Raw genomic sequence first — 19,011 nt, forward strand, 5'->3', positions numbered from 1 at the left:
CTGTATGGAAGATTTTCAGACCAGATGATATACATATACCAATCAACAATGGAATTATAAAGGCAATGATAGTCAGATCTAATCACTCTCCACTTAAAACCTTTCTGTAGTGTTTCTTGCTGGTTGCATTGAGTCAACTCCCTTGAGTGGATTAATGCTCCCACATTGTTGTGTTGGGGTAAAGAATCACTGTATGCTTATAAAATTTCTTGTCTTGTCCAGACAATCACAACTAATACCTGGTATGTTTGTAGGGCTTGTCAGGATATCTTTCCCATTACAGTTATTTACTGTCTTGACAACCAAAGTTTAAGATGGTATATAAGACATCATGGATAACAAGACAATGCCTACACCTATATCAAGATCATGGCAAGGGTGTCGTATTGTCTTTCCAATGGCGATGTCATAGAATTGATTCCTGTTAGTGTCATTTAGCATGTCTAAATAAGAAGTTTGTGCCATTATATCCCTTAATGACTCTTCTTCTTGTTCGTGAGGGTTTCACTTCATCACCACCCATTTGGACTCTCTTGACAATGGGTTCAACTTCGATTGAAATGCTTGTTTCTTTTTCGCAGACATTTTTAGTTTCTCTTTTAAATAGTTGTTGGAACGAAGATGAAAAATGTACCTTCTTCTACCGTCTAAGGAGAATGTCTCTGAGAAGAAAATGGCACAGGTTGAGCGCAAGCATCATACATTTGCTTAATCGTATTTTTTAGTTGGGATTTCGTTGGCAAAAAAATTGTAAGTTGCTAGGACTACAACTTACAAATTTGTGACATTAGGAACTGTGTAATGAGATAAATCTCTCCTCTTAGCAATAGGGGAGGCTCCCTTCTTACTGTAGGTGGCATAAATAGGATTTTAATTGAAATTATACAAAGGGGTGGTTATCTTAATCTATTCCTCTTTTTTAAGGAACAATTCACAAGTAACTACAACTTTCAACTCTACAAAAATCTCCTATTGCTACGATAATACTGGTGACTCGGTGATTGGCATAAGAGAAACTCCTAAGGCAGCAATAAACTATAATACTTTGATGGAATAACAACAAAAACCCAAAGTTTGCTGCAATTCGCCCGAATTTCTGATTTAACTAAAACACTTAGCAAGGAACAAAGTCTCTTTAGTAATGTCTTCAAAATAAAAATACTTCAAACCAAAGCTCAAAGTCTTTAGCCCTTTGTAATTTGCATCCACTATTAACAATAGCAATTCCTGCCTTAAAGCTCATAGTCTTCAAGAATAAAAACTGAAAACTCAAATGATTCACACAAGAAAAGTTATTAGATGAGCTCAGGAACAATTAAACAATGCAACATAAGAAAAATCACTTAATCTCAAAATTTGCAACACAAAGTTTGGAAAATATTTCTTCTTTTATTTAATTCTTAAAATTGCACCTCGAAACACAAAGTTTTAACAAATACAAGATCTCTAAGAATATATAATGTCCCCTTGCCTTGGAATTAACAATGCGACTATAACCTACAACAATATTGTTAGTACATGATAAAATACACACGCACACACACACATATAATTTATTTGGAAAAACCTGCAGCAATTATTAATAAATCATATTATAAACAACTATTAAACTAAGTATTTACTAATCCCCTGCTAACCCACCTAATCATTAGAGGGTACTCTACTCAGATTTACCTAACCCTTTGGTGAGAACAAATCTCAATTAGGCAACCATCGCAATGAGGGTGCCCTTCAAAGGCCTTAATGAGCACACTCATTAATGATAATTGCTTGGTAGAGATTCCATCTCTGACTAGGCCTCTGCTCTGGTGGTAGTATGCTGAGCAATGATGGTTACTTCCTGAAGTGTGCTTCCACCTCTTGAAATAACATTGTTGCATTCTCTTAGGTTACTTTGTAAGTTAATGAAGATTCCCAGCGTATTAATGTGTCTATCATGCTGAAGTTAAAGTCATCCGCCTCAAGTTGTAGATGAATAGCTTCTATGAATTGCATCAGGATGTCTTCTTCTGAATGAAAAGTGTGTGAGAGAAGCTACTTTCTTTTGGTGTCTTGAAGAAGTCATCTTTATTTATTATAAAAGCAATTCTTTGTGAGAATGGTATTCATTCTATTGCTTATGCTTATTAATGTGCACTTTGTCTTTGGAAAAGGGATTGAAACAAGGATTTCAACACTGTTGGAGAATTGTGAATTCTCCACCATTTCAGTACTTTGAATCCGTGGAACACTGAGTGAATTGTGCTCTATCTGTTGAGTATTGGTTTGAGATTATCCGAGGAATTGAATGGTGCTATTGTATACCATTCAATCAATTGTTTGGCTGTGACTTGATAAGAGAGGGAAACTAATTATTGTTGCATTGAATCTACTACTGAAAATTTGAAGTTATGTTTGAGAAATGCTTTAGGAAGAATTTTGAATATTGTTGGTGTTGGGCGTTGGGGTTTGCTAGCAGATTGTTGCTGTCATTTGAGGCAGCATTTGAGCTATTTGATGTAGGTCAGGTGACATAGAAACAACAACGTTAAGTCTTGCGCGAGCTGTGTTCAATTTCAAGAGGTTGTGTTAGGTATTTTCCATCATTCCCAAGTAGGTGGAGGTTATCAGGAGACATCAACACTTCTGAGCATTCCTAGGTTCATTGAATGTTCAAAATTAAATTAGATGTTGTTTCATGCCACGTGTTTATTAAAATGTTTCCTGGTTGTAGGTGTAGATTTACATGTAAAATTTGTGATATATGCATTTGAAATGATCAAGAGTAGTTGCCATTGCCTCTTGTTCTCTTCTTGTCATCGTTGAGTTATTTTGCAAGGATTTGACTATCATTTAAAACCATTTCAGGCAAGCAAATACAATTTGAAAATAAAGGACAATGAGATAGAGGTTTCATGCAAAATGTTCGACAAAATGTCAAACATCTAAAAGTTAAGCAATTTGATGCTTGTTAGAGTTAGAACCAGTAGGGTTCCTTACTATCATCCCTAGCCATCGTGGTGGTAGTCAACCATTTTGGTACTAAGTGTTGACTCTCCCTGCATTTTGGATATGATTTCCATTTTTTCGCATGGTCGGAGATGGCTTGGAAACATTTTTGGTTGTTCCCCCATCCCCAAAACTGTTTCCATTTCTGGTACTTATGCATTTAGGGTGGAGATGTATCCTCGAATTACATAGGAAATGAATGAATACATAACCGTTCATATTTTTTTTAGTTTCCAACTTTCAAAACCCAAGTTTTGAATGCAGTTTTAGAAAATTACCATTTAGTAGGGAAGAACACTTTTTGAAGATTTTGCAAATGGGGTTGCCTCACCAAGGTGCAATTAGTAGTATGTATTCCATTCATTCTCATGGGAGATGGGTTCTTGTGAACCACTACTCATGAAACATAGGTCAACGAGTTCGACTTGAAAACTACACAACAAAATCTTGATAGAAATATCACAATAATTACCATTTACTTAATTTCTAAGTTACTAATTCGGATGCGGATTCCAGAAGCGGATACAGGATGCGTGATTTTTTTTTTGGATGCAGACGTGGGAGGAACGTGTGTATATATATATATATATATATATAAAATACCGATACAAAAAAATTATATATATAATATATGCAAAGAAATGCAAGAAATTTACAAAAATAAATCATTTGATAGTATGACTATGATACTTCACCCTTTAGCAAAATTCAAGATATTTCAAAATTCATATGATATATCAATGTGTGCTCGTCCAACATTAGAGTTTAGTCTTAGACAATAAGTTCAAATAGGTCATGTTCAAGATTTCAACAAAAGAAAAACTTAGTTAATGATTGAAGATTCAATCAACTAATATGCGTCGAAGTTTGAATCATAAGGATACACAAGAAAACCCATATTCTCATCATCATCTCCAACTGCTGAAAGATCATTTGAACCAAGCATGGTTCCAGATATGCTAGATGCACCATGTACCACACTATCATCATCACCATCTCCGACAGTAGTAAGCTCATGAAGCGTTACATCCAAATCTGCACACACAAGTGCTACATTCCAAAGCTTTGTTGCCCCTTTCTTGTAATGATCATTTTTACATGACAAAAGACGCAAGTTGGTGTGGACAAAGACTAAGTGCTCATCTTTCTTTTAGCCCAACCAATTGCACTTCATTGAATGGATAAAGGAGTATGTACTCCAATTCCTTTCAGCAACAAAAGAACTAGCAACCTAGATAGTTGTCACAAAACATACAAATAAAAAGAAAATTAAATTTAAAGAATGTGTGAAACATTAAATTCGAGAATGCAAGTGTAAACATGAATATTAAAAGTTTAAAACAAAACAAAATTAAAATCTTACTTGCGATAGGACCTTGATTGCAAGAGGTTGAAGATGCTTGAAAGGTTGACCATACATGTACCACCATGTGATAGCTCCCATTCTATTTTGGTCCTTTAGTGCAAATGGAGAATGCTTTAACCCCGAAGCAAACAGCCCAAAATTCATCCCTCACTTTTTCATGCATTTCTTAGAGTGGGAAGAATCTTGTAAGAGCTTTGTGGCACCCCTCAGCAACCTCCTCATCCGCAAATGGTGCAACTCTACCCGGCATACTAAGTACTTCCTCACTATAGTACCTAGGAGATAAGGCATATGCAATGAGGTGCAATGGGGTAGCCATCTTATTCCAGCGATGGTGGATGATTGCTTCCACTTGATTGCATAAAGTTTCGCTTTGTGTAGGGTCACTCTCATGTTCTTGTATAGAATGTATTACCTTCTCAACCATGGTGTCCATGCGGTCATACACATCCCCCAAGCAAGGTTTATCTATATCAGAAAAGCGGAGCATAGTCATGATGGGCTCGGTGAAATCCAATACATATGCCACATGAACCCACCAACTCTCACCCAAGACCAAATCTCTGACCCTTTGACCTCTTCCTGAATTTGAGGCCTTCCATACGCCCCATTGATTACCAATGACCATTTGGCTCAATGCATCTTTTACGTTGAGGAGTCGTCTCATAACAATTTTACGAGATGCAAAACGGGTCTCAACAACCTATGCAAATTAACAATGTCAATTGACAATAAAATTACAAATTTTAATTTTTAACTAAATTACAAATCCATGAAACTTAGTATTTTTTAAAAATCAACTTACCTTTAGCAACTCCAATTTGGAGTATGTTCTAAAAATGGATTGTGACATGTGGTGGTTTGTCACAAACATTTGTATCTCCTCCCACTCTTGGTATATTTTCTTCACCCAATCTATTTCAGTGCCAGTCTTCTGCATGATCAAGTTAAGGGAGTGAACAATGCATGTGGTCCAAAAAATATGGTCATACCGACTCTCAACCAAAGCACCCGCACTCCTGCAATTTTTGAAATTGTCTGTGACCACCTGTACCACATTCTCACTACCAACATCTCAATGGCCTCGATGAGAATTCTAGAAATGAATTTGGAATCCTTCACTTGCCCCTCACAATCAACAACCTTCAAAAACATTGCCCCTTTGGGGGAAACTGTAATCACATTAATTAGTGGCCGGTTTCTTGTATCCTTCCAACCATTTGACACAATAGTTAGACCCGAAGTTTTTCAAGATTTTTTTATTGGTTGAAGGTTTTTCTCTATACGTGTCTTCTCTTGTTGCAATAGAGTTGTATTCACCTTTTCATACCTCGGGCTTGTGTAGTCAATTGGTGATTCTTTGATTGTTGGCACCTTTTCTTTCGAATATGGGGATCTCATCAAGTTGAAAGGAAGCCCATTTGCATAGAGGCAACATTGAATAGCTTCATTGGCACAGTCTCTTGCCTCCATTTTAAATGCGGCATGGGTCTCTTTTGCAGGTTGAAATTCCCAATTCTTCCTCATCCTCTCTTGGCATAGGTACTTGCAAGAATGGGTGTTGGGAGGATACAATTGGTTCAGTAGATGCATGCATCTTGTTCTTTGAGGATGGACCTTGATAGTAGCTTTTTTTTAATCTATTGACCAATGCATCAACAACTTCTTGTTCTCTTACAAATGAAACTATTTATGCACTAGTCATCACATTACCATTTTTGCCTTTGCACATTCCAAATCCTTCGCCAGTAAGGCCCATAAATTGAAGCTTCGCCCAGGAATATGAGCTATTGAAAGATTTTCCTTTGTTGCTTTGACAATAATTTCACTTCCAATAGTATTAGCCACCTCTGGCAACTTGTGATATCTGTGTTGTATGTCTCCACAAAGGAGAACCTATATCAGTTTTGAAATTATCAGTCCCTTGCCCTCCTTGGTCCACCACTAAACTCTGACTAGCACTACCATTGGCCTCCATTCTTGCCTAGTTTTTTGCAACACATTCTATAAGAAAATAAATAAATTTTAATTAGGTCCTAAGTTCCTAACAACTGTGAACATCATGCATACAAGTGGAAAGAAGTGAAAAAAACTACTAAAATAGATACCCAAACTTACTTCTTTATATCTTTTAAAACACAAATTGAAAAAACACTTGAAAAAAATTTCAAGAACTTGAAAAAATTCATCAAAAACTAGAGAATAATTATCAAAATATTAAAGAATGCGATTGATCACTTATCTTGAATGATTTAAACTCCTTTGAGATTGATCGATCCTCTTCGAAAATGATGAACTTGGCTTCACAATGGCAATGCAAACTAGAGACCAAAGGAGAAGTGGTTGTAGGTGCAAATAAAGTTCCAAAATGAGTTGTGAATGCTTCAAAATTCACCTTTAGAGTCATTTTAGGGTTTCATAGGAAAAACTAACCTAAAAGTCAATTTAGGCACATGCATAATGGGGAACTTAAGTTGTTTTTGGGTTTTTTTTTATGTTATTGGCTGTTGGGCCCGCAGGTGCTGCTTGATACTTCTGGAGGCTCTGTGGAAGCTGGCCAGAAGCCAACCACAGGCTTCCAGATGCTCGTGGATCCGGCCAGCTTCCACAGGACTTCCGGAAGTACCACGCACCCGTCTACTTGAGATGCGGAAACCTGCCTTGTTCAAGACGAATCAGTATCCTAGCTTAATTTCATAAGCATTTTATCAAATTTTATTTGATGAATCAAGAGGTCATTTATATGACTCCCATGCTTTTTATCATGCTATCAGAGATATTTTCTATGCTGTAGGTTGTCATTTTATGAGTATCCTGACAAGTACGTTTCATTGGAGGGGCATTTGAATTCCAATAAAATTGCTCTGAAAAAAAAAAGATACCAAAGTTCCATTTTTGTATAACAAATTTATTGCAAATGGAGACATACATATTTTGTTATTTCTTATGCTTGAAAGGTCTTTTGCAATCATATTTTTCGGATTATTAAAAAAATTGGACAATGCTATCCTTTCTGTTCATTGCTGTCCTAGGTTGTGTTCTTAATTGTACAGTATTCTAGTGACCAGTCACCTTATCACAGATGAAGCATGATGTCTTCATATTGTTTCCCTTACTAATTTCAGATTTAATAATGCTAGAGGTACTGTGAAACTGGACTGGTAACTATGCTAATTTCTTGTTTTGTAGTTCTTAGGAGTCTTGTTCCTTTTGAAATAGACCACCTGATTTCTGATTCACTCAACTCAAAAATAGAGTTGTTATTACACTCGGGATTGTCCTAAACTTATGGAACCTGCATAGAAAACTTATTATAAGTAAAGTAATTAATCTTTATTCTCAGTATTTGTAAGATATGTGATGAACTTATCTTTTCAAATCCTAGCAGGTGGTCTTTTGCTTGGAAGGACTATAGCCATACTTGTTACTATGACCTTGGGAACATCAATGGCTGCTCGACAAGGTCCGATAGCTATGGCTGCTCATCAGATTTGCATTCAAGTTTGGCTGGCAGTATCTCTTCTTACAGACGCCCTAGCACTTGCTGGCCAGGTGAATATGAATGATTTTACGAGGATAGAAATTTTTAAAAGTGATTTACCTGATGACTTTTGGCTTGCAAAGTCCATGGTAAAGAAAGGATTTTAGACATCATTTATATCAGTACTGTAGTTGGTCAGGGCTTTTACATCAAATCTGCATACATCGTGGACAAAATGGTCATGGTTAATGCAATGTGCAATGTTCATTGGCAGACTTGTATTTCTGGTTAGTCATGGTCAGTAACTTTTAGGTGGTTGATCCAATCAACACGCATATTGGGCCAAAATTGGTACTTGTAGTATGTATTATGTACCATGAATTAGTCAGGTAGTTCTCTTATATGTACATTCCCATCTGTATTCTTGTTGTCCACAATTGATATTTGTTTCATATTATTGCACAAATACATGTGAAATGTTCTCTTGATTTCTATGTTATGTTTTGTGTATTACAAATGTTTGGCTCATCATTGCACAACTATGTGGTTATGCATTAAATATTGTGCTATTGTTCCATCCAGCTAGAGAGAACTAAAGGATGGTCAAGAGAATATTGGGCAAGAGAATTAGCTACTATGGAGTCTATGTAAAATCCCTATCACAAATGTTTGTCCAAAATTTGCACTATTGCTGATTTTATTCTGCAGACATTTTATCAAGCATTTTGGAGACAAGCTGTTATGAAGAACTTCTCATGATAATCACTTTCAAGAGCTGTATCGAAAATCCAAGACCATTTATTCATCATAAATCTATATCAACATTCATTAAGGCATTTTTTCAAACAGTTGGCAAACATTCAAAGAGATGGAAAGTGTAACAACCACTTTTCCTGGGTCTTAATTAACAACTGACATATCAAAGAAATACAGTTATTACTTCATTTTCATAGGAAGACAGTTATATCAGTTATGTTCATGTGAATGAGATTAATAATTTCAATTACTTAAACGGAAAACTCATAACTAACATCTGAAAAAAACACCATCAATGAATTTACTATGGAAATTAATATCTACATACCATGGAATATGTACTGAAAATCAATGTAGGGATATTTTGCAATCACCCGGATTAGTCCACAAATATCACTTAGGATCAATTGACGATTACCATCAACTAACACTATATCAATATCAAATGACGATTACCATCAAATACCACTATATCAATATCAAATGACTATTAGCATCAAATACCCCTATATCATTTAGGGCATCACATACCACTGTAACAATTAGGGCATCAATTACCATTGGATCATTTAGGGCATCTAGATACCACTGTATCATTTAAGGCTTCAGATACCAATGTATCATTTAGGGCATCAATTACAATTGGATCATTTAGGGCATCAGAGACCACTATATCATTCCTTTCTTTCTGATTGCTTAATTGTGGCAATAACATAAGATTAGAAGATATGCTCATAATCATTATTCTTATAAATGAAAGACTGAAATAACAATCCATCAGATAAATCTCTTTCTCGCAAATAAATATATTCCACGTTCAGTTAGAAGATCAACCGATCTAATTGGTTGCCAATTATATTGATGATAAGAGTTGCTTTTATTTAAAGAAATAACTGTAGCAATGATACAACTCAATTAATCTTACCTTCTACTTGAATATACTTCATAAAAATAAAAATACCTATTTCCGACAAATGTTTGAATGCATAGCTTATCTTTATCTGATGCATGTCTGACATCTTGTAGAGAGGGAAAACATTTTCAGGGGCTTAACCTCCAACCACGGACTTTAAACTTATCCCCACACTTTCTTTAACTAAAAAGGCCCTCCCTACCCGGAATAGATATGGAACACCTTGTCAGCCATTGAGCATCCTAGTATCTAATCACAACACTTGACTTAATAGCAGGAGAAAACAATAAACATGATCATGCATGAGCTATTAAATGAATCCTTTTAAGAATAATAAACATTGTTATATCACATTTGGTTTTGTTTCATGTTATTGCAGATTTCTTTCTCTCACCTCTTCACCCTTTTCCTTGGCTATACAACGGAGTGAGTCTCAGGTGTTTGAATCTCAGAGCAACCAGCGCTTTCTGTTGGTTCTCAACTGTTTCATGAATAATATATGTTCCAGCTTATCACAATCTGTGATTGTGAGAGATTATATTCTTTAAGACTTGCAAAAATAAATATCATTTGATTTTGATTTCCAATGGCAAGAATAATTCATGATTCCATGTCATGGATACTTTACTATGATTTATGGTAAACAACTTCCTAATGTTATTTAAGTGTGATGAATATAATTTGTAGCTTACTGTTATGGAAATCGAAATGCAATAACAATTGTTAATGGAATTATTGCAATATTTGGAAATGATTAACCACATGACCTGGTATAATCCGGAATGTCTGGAATCTTGCTAGATGCTTATGTATCAACTCTTCTTCAATTTTCTTTCCAGGCGTAACCACAATGTGTGAATACAATCACGACTTCAACAAGGAAACATAAGGTAGACTGTAACAAGAATGGCACTACTATAAAATGCAGAGGTTTTTGAATGGAATTTGCAGAAATTCGAATGGTATTTGCAAAGTATCGGTTGGTAGATGGAAGCTGGAAATGAGCAAGGAAACCAGGAATAAGAAAGGAAGTCGAAAATGTGATTTTTATATGTCCTTTGTCTCTCCCAACCTCGTGATATCTATTAAAGACTAAAGGACCCTTTTACTTCCAAGAAGTCGTAACATAAAAGAAATGTCTTGGCTCTTGGATGCCAAGAAAATGTGCCAAGAGTTCAATCGGTTTCAAGCAAGAAAAAGAATAAAAATGGAAGAAGATTTGTAGGTTATAAATCAAAAATGAATATTTGTGAAGTGGCATCATTCTATTATAAAGAAAATAATATTATGGTGTCACTTTATTCTTATATCTATGTGTACGTACATAGGTATATATTATAATAATATGGTGAAAGATCAATCAAAACCTTTAAGGTACGTATTATTATTTTTAATTAAAATAATTAATGTTTTAAATGTTTATTTAATAGCTCATGCAATTCCATTGATTATATCCCGATGTTCAAGTCGCTAGGTCTTCAACCATGGTGATTCACGATTCATACCCATTTGCCCAGTGATGGTGATGCTCTTGTGCCCAATTCTTTTTTGACAATGCTTCCACCTCTTCGGCATGCTTCCTACAAGAAATTCTCTGCAATTAAATCATATTGCCATAACAAGTTATTTAATCATAAACAATCATAACAGCTAACTGCCTTTTCAATTCTATGAATTCATGATAAATAATCAACTAGCATGTTATCTTCACGTGAAATTATAACGACTAACCATCTTACCATTTCACAGGATTATAACAAATTTAACCGTCAATTGACTTCATGTGAACCTCAACGGCTATATGAACATTTTAAATTAGGTCAAAATTTGGGATGTAACAGAAAGAATAGAAAATTAATAATATAATCTGCTGCTCCAAAAATCAGAATTACATAAGAAAAAAGAAGTTTTAGTTTTAACCTCATAATAGATTGAAAATATTTGCATTAATGCCAAAATGATGTGTGAATGTTAACAGTAGTAGAAACCTTTGATACAACACCAAAAATATCCTATTAGTGAGGATTAGACTCTGCAACTACCGAAAAATTTGTGCAGCTAGGCAGTCAGCTTGAAAATGACAAAGAATGCTCCAAATAGGTCCGTGGCTTCTTATATGAAATGTCTAAACCCTATTCCAAAACAAATCAAGACAAAACGAAATAGAGATATCTCATCAAACCAGGGTTTGAAACCTTCAAAAATCCAAAGCTACATTAGTGCTCTCTTGCAAATCCTCAAAATTTTAGATCTTGCTCAACCTATTGCAAAACTTGTATTAATAGGTTCCTCATGAACTCTGGATAAATTTACCTTTGAATCTTTTCCACACAAGCTGACCTTGAATGAATCAGAGTATTGGCTGGTGAGGAATTTTTCACTACAAAAACTAATCTTGTTTTATGACTATTTAACTTATTGGGGCACTCAAATCAATTATAATCACCATTACAAATAACTAATACTTTTTGGGAGAATCCACCACTTGTTTTACCACCATTGCTACCTCCGCAGATGGGGGATCAACTTCAATGATTCTTCAACTAGGTCATAAGTAATGAGCAATCTCTATCTATCCCGTTTTACTATAACCATCACTTGTAGGTACACTGGTTGGAACTTCTCAAACTAGAACATCATAGAATGCTGGAACAACGCTTAACAATTCGAGTGTCAGAGCCTGCAGCATTCTTTCCAGATCAGTAGATTGTTTGATAGCCCATAACAGAAGTGGATAACCTCACAGCGACTAGCCATAGAATAGTACGCCCCCCCCACCCATAGCATAGGTATAGGCGTAGTGAGTAGGAGGAGAGGTAGGACCAGCTTTTGACCCCGGCTAGATAGTAGGGGACCCGGAACCTATTAAAGTAGACCCAAATCGATCCGCTCGAGCAAGGCAAGAATAGCAATGGAATCATAGACCTCGGTTCGCCGAGTAGGCTGGAAACAGCGCCTTTCTATCAATCGTCCCACCCACGAGGAGGAACCATCCATAGAGGGCTCCAATTGGTTTGGTAGGTTCCACCCATAAAAGAAGTCATTTCGTCAAGTATACCCGATCTCATTCGAGCTTGATTCTTCCTTGTTACCCTACAATCCATGTAGTTATGCATTATTTGAACTGGGAATCAATTTGATTCAAAATTTTGACTTTTGTGCTTTGGTTTGGGTGGCATGGTTTGGATAGTGAGAATTATTTTGACGGCCTATGATAAAATGGTATCAATAGAATATATGTTCCGAGTGGCTATGTGCGCCAATTGGCAATATAAGGTAAGAAAATATAGGAAAAGTTTTTTTTGAAATGCAGCAATATTAATAGCCTATTTAGTTACGAATTTTGTTTTTAAGTAGAAAATGTCAATTTGGAAATTGTTACAGATTCCTTTCAAGGAATCATGACTAATTATTTAATATTTTACTTATTTTCCACACATTTGACTAAAAGTTGCAGAAAGAACTGAATGCGTGAACATACTTAGGAGGTCATTGGAGATCCAACTTAATAAAAATTCATACTTTTCGAAATTAGGATTATTCCTCCAAGAAATTTTGAATGTACCCAAAATGTCCAAATTGCTTTTGTAAAGAATCAACAAATTCATTTTGATCCCTTGTAACACCGCTATCTAAACACTATTTTGAAAAGAATGGCCAAGAAAGTTGGAGCTTCCACAAAGATTTAGTCCAACGAAGTTCTATATGACTCCTTAATGAAGGACCAATTCTTGTAAACATTGTTGTACAAGAGTATATATAAAATAAGAAGTCAATGATCTTTGGGTAGTGTGGAACAAGGTCAAAGATAGCCTACCCTTGAATGAAGTAGGTGATCCATTATTAACTAATTTATTTAGGTTCTTGGTCTATGGTTGTTGTATACTAGAAGATTAGTGCCCTAAAGAAGGCAAGAGAATGACCAAGCATATATCCCATAGAATAAGAAGGAAATATTTTCCATGAACAACAACAAAGGAGCATTAACATCATGGATGAAGTGTTAGCCAACACGAATAGAACGGTCTATGAACACATCAGTTGAAAGAGAGGGACAATAGTAACAACAAAACCCTAGGGAAAAAAGATAGAAGATAATATTTGGCAGAAAGGAACAAGCAATGGATGGCTCTTAGAGACACCCAGGAGATCACTATCTTGAGTTTTTGCAACTAGGTAATTGTCATCTCTTAAGGTTCTCAATAAAAATGAATGGAATTTACAAAAATGGCCTTAAATTTTCCCATCCTTGATTGTGGAAATATGGACCTCTTAGACCAATTAGCTAAGCCTATAGAGTATGTAATGTCCCCTTTTTGACTAAAGTAGGAAAGTCGGGATAGTTACCTTGATTTCCTTTTCTCAAATGTCAATTGAATACTATTTAAGCAAGTAATGGAAGATAAATTACAATTCGTGACACAATTGAGAGAAATGTGTACATGTAATATCCCACATCTCTGTGCCCCATTTTCTCAATGAAATCTCAGAGATTTTAAACAATTAATTTCGTGCAATGTATTTGAAATTTTAACTAGCAAAGCCCCATAAAATATCTAGATAAAATAAAGTCTCATAAATGATATTTTATTTAATCTCCAATAGAAGATTAACGAACTCCAGTCTTAAATAAAAAATAACAATTAGATTGGAAGACTAGAAAAGAAATTTAAGCAGAAATGAGACCCATGTGATATCTCCAACAAACAATGAGTTTCCATCCATTGCCTCGAAGCTTGAGGGATTCTATCCTCAAACAGGATGAAAGTTGAAGCTTTCTAGATCTTTCTAAGAGAGAAAAGAAATCCAATAATATAAACCAAGTATGATGCAAATGAGTCCTCTTTCTTCTTTTAAGCCTAAGTTGCTGACTCTTCACCTTCCTTCTCTGTTTCTTTATTTCCTTTAAAATAGTCTTTTTCCCACTTAAAATAATAAAGTGACATTTGATAATATGAACTTATGTTATTGAAGTCACTTTATTAAGAAACCATTTAAATATTCAGGCATTAAAATTATAGACTAGATGGATTCAGATAAGCATGTTTGATAGCTTGATGGCAAGATCTTGATGAGACACTCCTAGTCCAATCAAAATGTTGAGCCTATTGATTTACTAAAATTAGTAAGTATCTGAAAACCCCACTAAAACAACCTTGATTGGGTGTTAACTAGAACTGCCTAGGCTAAAACTCAATCTGATCCCTGATAAATCCCTATTAGCCCATATGACCAAGGCAAAACGGGCTAATAACACATCAAAATTTACTAGCCTAGAAAAGTAGACATGACAATCCTCCCTTCTTAGAGATTTCTTGCCCTCAAGCAATTTGCATTTGTCATCTAAAACCAAATGTCACAATCCAATATTCGTTTCAAGGCTGATAGTCTAATCATCTGTTGTTCTACGTTGGTATAGAGATTTCTTATGTCAAAGTTGTGAAGCAACTCAATATGAATCAATGTACCAATCAACTCAATTCTAGGATCCCAAATCATCCCATGTGCATACTCAGTTAGGACAACCTACCATGCTCTGCTATTATAAGTGAAAATTCTCTCTATCCAACTAAGAACCTCACTTCAGTTGTAATCGCAAACCCCTCTAATCTCATTGGGTGGTGGGAACTCAACAATATGCCAACCTCGGTCAATAAAGGAACTCAACAAACTTCTTCACCCAACTCTACGACACATAATTAGCCACAGGGAGTTAATACCTGTGTGATGTCCTTGATATCACCAATCAACTCTTATAATACCTACGCCTCAGAAGATGATGACATGTATCAAATTGACATAATCACCGTGCCGCGCTATTGGAAGTGGTGGAGTAATCCAACAATAGGTGTTGCAGGAGTGAACATCTCAGAAGAGAGCAACTCAAAAAGCCAACTTGTCTGACCTCCCTCAATTGTGCAAGGACATACATCACATCAACTATCCAAATTCCGCACACAAAAGGATTCCAACAAAAACAAAACAAGTCCAAAAAGATCATTGGACTCTTGCTGCTCAACTTTGACCTCATCTTCATCATGCCAGAAGTGGTGGAACCCATCAATAGAACCCCCCCAAGCTATAATGCTAACTTTGTCAATACTTGGGTTCCAAAGCAAACTTCTCTCACATCCATCGACTATGAGGAGATACAAATCATTGAAGGAATGTGCAACCCTAAGCTGTAGCTAACCTCTACTAGACCCCCATAGATTTGTTGACTCAACAAGTAATTCAGCTCGCAGCAACTGACACCATAGTCACCCAGTAACCTTGTATTTTGTAATATCCTTTGCAATTTTGATTTTAATTTTTTTTATTTCTTGACCTGAAAATTTCGTCAAACACTTTGCACACAAGGAATATAATGCTAATCTAAATGTTGATTGTTTCTAAATGCCAAACTTAAAGAGATATCCTTGCAAACTCCAAATGACTAACAATGGCGATGCAAATATTTTTTCTATTTTACTAGAACATATAAACATTGGTTACGAATGAGAAAATATGCATCTTCAATAATGAGACTTAAGGAAATGCATGCTATGATTTGAATGATATTCTAATTCCCTTTGACAACATTTGATAGGAAAATCAGTCTACAATCTCTCCACAATAGATTTAAATAAAAAAACCTACCAATGCCCTAAAATATCTACCCTCAAAGCAGTGCAAAATCTAATAGATAGAAACTTGGAATTGCTCCAGAAATCTGAATTTTACTGTTCACGGCAGCGCTGTAGCATTTTACTATTCACACGGCACTGTAGCCGCGCCAGCACTGTAGCAAGAATCACTGTAGCAAATTGGTACTGTAGAAAATTTGTATTGTAGCAAATCCATACGGTAGCAATATCCGACTTATTCCTTCAATCTTACTCCACGAATCTGGCCCTATTCCACAAATTTGACACAATGAAAAGACTGATTTGTCTTCTCCAATAGCTGCAACCCTTCGGAAGATCTTTCACCACCTCAGTTATGCAATGGGAGTGTTCGTTCCCACTGATCAATGTGTTAACTGCAGAAACCCTTGGCTCCACAAGTTATCAGGTAGAGTAGATGGCAACACATTCAATGATCGACAATGAGGCTGCCATCTCTATTTATTCTTTTCCTCCAATAGATGGACCTCCTTCTAGAAGAAATAAAATAATATTTAATTCCTCCTTCTAGAAGATTCCTTTAATTTATTTATTTAACTTTAATCACTTTTTAATTAAATATAAAGTCACCTTTGAATTTTAATTTTATTTAATGACTTTATAAGAAATTAATTTAATCAATTTCTCCTTATTCCTCCACTTAACCTTTGAAGAATGTAAAGGCTAATACTTATTCTTGCAAGTAATCTCCCACAATCACTTGAGTCAGATACTTGCAACCTTTAGTCTCATCTTTTGATGACGATAGACCTCCATCCCATAGTGGACGATAGAATCTATGAACCAATCCACACTTGCATCTCATCAAGTCCTCCACGTGTGGATCAAAAGAGAAATAGTGAGCACTTCTCATTGTATAATTGCAATAAAGAATTTCAACCTCAGTCAAGAGCTCATCACTAAGTATGTTGTCCTCCATTTTGTCACCACAAAATGTAGGTAACAGTATTTTTCAAATTAGTTTCACATTTCTCTGAGTTTAGTTCATTATTTAATTGGTTAGTATTGGTCAACCAATCGATACCAATTGATATAATGAATCTTTTTATTGAAAGCTTTCATCAAGTGTTTTTCGTTTTACTTTTTATTGAGCCTTTGCTTGGTTTTTGAAGCCTTCATCGTCCGTTCTTTGTGCTTTTGATTTTGCATTTGTTGGTTTTTAGTCCTTTGGTTTCGCTCATGTCATGCTTTTCATTTTTCCCTTTGATTCGGTCTAACTTAGAGGTCAATCGGAGTTGTCAGTCAAAAGATATGTCCATTTTAGTGCTTCAAAAGTGAACCTTTTGGGTGCATCAGCACGAATTAAAAATATGATGTTATATTTTCAATTTGACTTTCACTTTTTGATAAATATAACTTATATTCACTTTTTGTTATGTTTTCAAGTTACTTTAACTTTAAATTTTTAACTTAAAGTGACTATAGTGCACTTTATGTTATAATTTTAAGTTGAGTTACTTTTTAATTTTTCACCTAAAGTAACTATATAACTATATAGTTTTAGTTTAGATTTTGGTTTTAAAAATCAAATGTTTATTTAAATGTTACTTTTAAATTATATTTATATGTTATATTTCAAAAAATGATAAATAAATATTGTTTATGACCCATTTTGTAACATTTTTATAATTTTAAGTGAATTAAATGACTTAAAGTCTTCATAGGTGGACATTTTATATGCAATAACATGTAAAATCCATCAAAAGTGGACATTTTACATGTCACTACATATAAAGTTTACTTGAGTGAACCTTTTAGATGTTATTACATCAAAAGTCCATCATAAGTGGACCTTTTTAATGCTATTACATCAAAAGTGAAGTTTTCATGCTTATACATCTAAAAGGTGAGTTGCATTTTTAAAATATGCATCCTCCCTCAAAAGGTTTGTTTTTTTGTCTATGAGCACATTTTAAAACATGTAATGGCACCCAAAAAGTGTGATTTTGGAGAGATGCATGTTTTAAAATGTGTAAGTGACTCCAAAAGGTTCGATTTTGGGGAAGGACATGTTTTAATATATGCATTGACCCTCCAAAAGTTTGTTTTTGAAGAAGAACATGTTCTTGCCCTCCAAGAACCCGGTTTTGATCATAACTTGAGATTTTCTCAATGGATTTGCATGAGATTTCTTCCAATAGGGTCGTTTTTGCTTGGCAATGGATTTTCTAACAACAAAAATGAATTTATCTTGCTAAAAAACAAGTTTTCAAACTCCTTCCAAGGGCATGTTTTTAGAAAAATCTTCAAATAAATCCATTTTGAGTGATTTAAATCATGTTTTTGCAAGGAAAAGAGGAGTTTTGGCATCTTCAATCATTTGCAATACATCTTGGCTCACATTTTCATTTCATGCCTTTTATGAATCACGTTTTTGCTAAAAACACCTGGAAAATTGGGGTTTTAATCCACTTTAATGCATTTTGAAGCCACTTTTTTGCATTTTGATCCATGTATATGCATTTGGGGAATTTTTTTTGCATTCCAAGTAAAAAATGACTCAAAAACATGCATTTTTTGGCCACGTTTTTGCAAAAACGGCTCAGATTTTTGCATTAAAAAGTCATGTTTTTATTCAAAAATTCAAAAAAAATGCATTTTAAGCCCGTACCTTTGATCAAGAGGGGATTGTTTTTGAGTTTTAAATGCATGATATTGTCTTTGGTGACCATGTATTTGGCACTTTCATGTCAAATTCAACCCTTCATTGTTCATTAATTTTTGTTAGATGCAAGTACAAAAAAAGTCAAGAAGTTGTTTGAAAATCTGGATTTGAGGAAGAATTGGTCTTCAAGTCTATAAAACTTGCTATTTTGGCTCGTAAGCCTCAAAGTAAGTGGAC

The 19,011-nt window shown here is 34.9% G+C and overlaps 1 protein-coding gene across 1 annotated transcript in view; it reads left to right on the plus strand.

Annotated features, from left to right (window-relative positions):
* Positions 1–19,011, plus strand: part of LOC149549238 (protein DETOXIFICATION 44, chloroplastic-like) — a 245,707-nt gene that overhangs the window by 182,698 nt on the left and 43,998 nt on the right. The window contains exon 8 of the mRNA XM_089792653.1: positions 7,743–7,906. Coding sequence (XP_089648779.1) covers positions 7,743–7,906 — 164 coding nt within the window. The remainder of the gene's footprint in view (positions 1–7,742; positions 7,907–19,011) is intronic.

This window comes from Cupressus sempervirens, chromosome 7 (genome assembly GCF_028749045.1).
Source record: "Cupressus sempervirens isolate cs-2001-9-10 chromosome 7, ASM2874904v1, whole genome shotgun sequence".
Taxonomy (NCBI): Eukaryota; Viridiplantae; Streptophyta; class Pinopsida; order Cupressales; family Cupressaceae; genus Cupressus; species Cupressus sempervirens.